The sequence below is a fragment of the Cystoisospora suis genome (assembly GCF_002600585.1).
Source record: "Cystoisospora suis strain Wien I chromosome Unknown contig_709, whole genome shotgun sequence".
NCBI classification, from domain to species: Eukaryota; Apicomplexa; class Conoidasida; order Eucoccidiorida; family Sarcocystidae; genus Cystoisospora; species Cystoisospora suis.
Window position 1 is genome coordinate 37,598 of NW_027153510.1, and position 4,419 is coordinate 42,016.

The 4,419-nt window shown below is 57.4% G+C and overlaps 1 protein-coding gene across 1 annotated transcript; it reads left to right on the forward strand.

Annotated features, from left to right (window-relative positions):
* Window positions 1–252: 252 nt before the first annotated feature.
* On the forward strand, window positions 253–2,790 carry CSUI_001787 (uncharacterized protein; the record flags this gene model as incomplete). The annotated part of the gene is made up of 2 exons (XM_068061991.1): window positions 253–1,085; window positions 1,323–2,790. Coding segments are annotated over 2 exons (2,301 nt in total), but the record flags the coding sequence as incomplete, so codon positions are not given.
* Between the last annotated feature and the right edge of the window lie 1,629 nt (window positions 2,791–4,419).

Genomic DNA, 4,419 nt, shown 5'->3' on the forward strand with positions numbered 1-4,419 from the left:
TCTCTTTATTCACTCTTGGTGTTTTGATTCTGCTCAGTCAGTTGGCGAAGGTAAGCTACTTTCTTACAGGCGCGGCAAAGTGATTAGACCCGGGAGGCTGATTCCGTTGGTATCTAGGGTCCCCTCTATTCCGGCAGCAGCACAAGCCCAGTCACAACTACCTTCTGACGAGAAATTCTCAACTAGTGGGCGCGGGCCTTGGAGCCGTTCTATAAAAGGCAGCCCCCGTTGTATGCTGTCTGCTCACCGCAGGTCATCAGCCTGGCAACAATCTGCTTTATACTGATCGTCGAAGGCTACGCTTCCTGCGTTGCTATCACTTTGTCAGTTGACAGAGTCAAAGCTATCGCCGCCTGTAATTCCCGGAACGATCCTGATTCTGACAGTCTGTATAAGCCCACAGGAAACGTCGCAGCCGCGCTAGCTCCGCTGTTGCTTATTAGGAAGGCATTCACTCGAAGGCCACAAGAGGAGTCTCATCACTCCGAGGGCCGCAGTCGGCCCCGTTCCCACTGCTCTCCTCGGGGGCCTTTAGGTCAAAGGCAGAGTTCAGAGGCCGGGCAGCAGGTGGAAATGGCTCAAGTGGCGCCCCTCTCAGGGAGTAACGCAGATCTCGGCTCGCCTGCCTCTTCCCCGTCAGGCGGGGAGCTCACGATCCGGCTGCACTCCCGAGATGAACGCCCTGCCGGGATGGAGCGATCCGGATGGCAGAGACGCAGTTTACCCTGTTTTCAGCAGGCGACGTGCTTTCGGACTATGGGCACGCTCCAAGAAAACCCCTCGTACAGCCACGCGTGCCCAATGAAACCTGCCCAAGGAAGAGATGCCAAGTTGCACGCTGAAGTGGCAATGACGGAAGCACCCAGCCCTGCTACCGGCGCCGAAGACAGCTGCGTCCATTCTGTTAGGAACACGGGGCAAGACAGGCCTTCTAGCAGTGTGTCACTGTTAGGAAAGCGACCGTGTGACTTGTCTAGCGGACTGGCACCTCTCTATAAGGAGTGCCGCTGGTGTAAACAGGTCGTCGACAGGAGCAGCAACCATAGTTTCCGCCTAGGAGTCTGCGTCGGCTCTTTCAACAGAAAGTAGGTCCCCAGCAGAGGCTGGGGCTGGCACAGACGTTTCTTGCCCGTCTTTGCAGGGTCAGTCCGAAAGGGACGTTGCTTCGCTCTAAGGTACCAAGCGTGAGTGAGCGATGGCTGGCCGGCACGTGACAGGTCAAAGAACAGCTGGCGCTTCTTCTGGCTTGACTGCGAACCCCGTCCCGGGCCGCTGACGAGTGTGATTGGTGACGGCTCTGGCGCCGTTGTGCTTGTTTGCAGGTCGTTCCTTCTCCAGGTAGCGCTTCGGTTGGTCCGGGTTTCTTTCATGCTACTGTGCGCTGCTGCTGCGTGGACAAAAGTCCTTGTCTACCCCGAGACAGAAGGCCCGGTATACGGCGAAGCACTGGCGCACTTCGCAACCCCAGTCGACTTACCAACTTTGTCTCGTTGTTGTCTTGTGGCAGATCTCTGTCTGAATATTTCCATAGTGCTCTACCTACTCCACGTGCTCGCAAAGCACTGCATCAGGGCTCCCACCTGCATGCCCACTACAAGCCCTTGCCCAACACGTCCCGCAACTACTGCCCAGACAGGCAACGTGCCCGGGGTCGGAGTATTCCCATCCCAACCCTCGCCATTGACGGTCTGCTCCACAGCCGCACCGGAGGCTGAGGCGCAGCTGCAGCATCATCAAGGTGATCCCGGCCACTTCAGCTGCCGTCAAACCCCATGTACTCGGGACTCGACTGTTTCGTCCGCTCCAGCAGTGCGAGGCACCGGCTTGCCGGCTCAGAATTGCTTAGCCGGAGAGAAGAGTGCTCTTCCCATCGCGACTTTGACACATGGTCTGAATCTTCTCTGGCAGGAGAGACCGCAGAGGCGCGGCCCTCATTATGGGGGAGACCCTCCAGCCGCACAATCCCCAGGGGCTGAAGGTGAGCCGTCTGAGCAACGATCTTCTCGTGACGCTCTCCGACTGCAAGTGTTACAACAGGAAACCCTGGGAAACGGGGGCCGGGACAAGGGCCCTGCCGGCAGTTCGCAGCAAAGTGAGTCTCCCGTAGGAGGAACGCGTCAGCCAGGGGTACTGCTGCAGTCCCTGTGCTACAACGACTGGCTACGACGTCCCGGAGATATTACCAGAGAAACCAACGCTGACCCACGCTTCATTCCGTCAGATAGCGACGCCTCCGGGCGCCGAGGAGGTGCCGAGCGCAGGTCCCAGGGTCGTCCGTTCTCCCAGGACGGCGCACAACTCCCGACAGGCGCTCTAAACGCCAGTTGTCATGGGAACAGAGAGACAGACCAGCCGTCCACTCCTGCGAATCAGGTGCGACCAACTGTCTTCGACAAAGTATCCTTCGCTCCTTCGGCGACAAACACCTACACGGCCGTAAACAAAGCAGGCGGCTGTGCAGCCCGAGAAGCGCACGCTAAACTGGGTCTCACCCGTGAATTAAAGAAGGCCTCTACACCTCAAACGTCACCTGCAAGTGGCTCCGATGCCCCCCAGAAGTGGGCCTCTTTCACATCGACTTCAGACACAGAGTGCGATGCCGATGATGAGGGGAGAAGTCCACGGATCCGCGGTGTCAAGGCAGGCCCTCCCAAACTGATGGCAAGAGAGGATCTCTCCGGTACGCAGCCCTGGGCAGACGACAGCCCACAGCTCGGCGGAGCTAGTGCTGCCTCAGATTCGGAGCTGTTAGGGTCCTCTCCAGTATCCTCATCCGAACTGGCGAGCTGAGGAAGCGGACGTAACCGTGCGTCGGGGACGGAGACCTTTAGTGACTCTGGGTAAAGTGACCACCATACGAACCGGCTGTGACAGCACCTGGAGCCACCTGAGGAGGGCCGACCGAGGTAGCCAGTCTTGTAAGAGATGCCGTGGACGGCTTACGTCGGTGTGACGGCCAGCCAGAGACCGCGCGGAAACGACGACACCCGGAGTTCCCTGGGCCCCTGTGCCAGCAGCTGTCTGCGTGAGAGCCTGCTTGCGGACGCCATCATGTCGTGATAGCACCTGGTACGACGGCAGGCGAAGACCAGGGCTCTCCGGGTCACTGCAAGGTATTCAGCCTTCAGGAACGTCTAGAACAGTGGCTGCCATCACCGTCGCCCAGGTGAGACGCGACTACGGAACCCTGCGCAAGCCTGGACGTTTGGTACATATGTGTCTCTAGTCAGGCTTTTGGAGCAACTGCAGACGGGCTGCTTAGTGATACGGTCTCTCACTGTGTGAACAGTAGCTCGTTCCCTTCGACTGCCGTCACCTGACCACGGTCAAGATGGGTTCTCGCGCCTTCAGAAAATCCTGCTTTCTATCCACGTTAGAGGGGTAGTCAGTACCGCGCACAAGTGACCGGAAAGGTGCCCTCCGCCCCTCATGCTATGGTAACCTGCACACACGACGCGGTATACAGGCGGCTACAAAAGCGGTGCCCTTCCACACCTACTGCCGTCTACATTGTGGTCAGTGCTCACGAGGTGTGGGAGACTGTCTCTATGCTACTGGCGCCTACTTCAGCTGGCACCACAAAGGGGCGACGCCCTTCCTAAACGGATGTGAAGGGATACGCGAAAGTTGCCTGCAGTTCCGAAGCAACCCACGGAGACTTCGCACCAGTCAACTGAGCCTCTCTGGCTTTGCGATTAGGACGGGGCTCAGGGGTTGACATCTAACATGTCTCGCTCGAGAACGCCTCTGCAGCCAGTCTCCAGCGGGTACACGTATACAGGTAGCAAAATGATGCAGAAAACGTTTCGAATTTAACACCAAAGACGCGAGCCCTCCTGATAACCAAGATGCTAAGGCCAGTCGAACACACTGTGCTATGAAAGTATCTGAAATCGGGGTATCTGGCACCCTGCAGCGCATAGCCTTGAACCTGCAAGCACATCTGCACCTAGGTTTGATGGACATATCGAGCCGCCTACTGCCGTGTTCGAGGAAATCCGGAAGTGAGTCAATGCTGCAGGCCTAACAACAGATACAGTTCCAATCTAATCCTTTGTACGTAAAAGTAGGATGATCTGAAGCAGACCGCTTCGTCGGCTCCGTTCCGGGCACCTGAAGCACTTCAGAGAATAGTTCTCTCCCGCGTCACCTTCCCTGGCAGGTGGGGCGTTGTACACCAGAGTTGACAGAGACAGGAGCCGGCCTCTCGGAAAAAAAACAGAATTGTGAGCTTGGAGTGGCACTCCACTATGACGTGTCTGTCAAGGACTAGACCAAGTGCGAGTGCCCTTGCCCCGTACAGGCTGAGCGAGAGCCCGAGAACCTGACAGCAGAATAATATCTGCAGTCAAGATTTACCGGGACCGCCGGGTATTGTAACCGGCGCCACCTAAGCCTCTAACATACCTTTTACCTTCA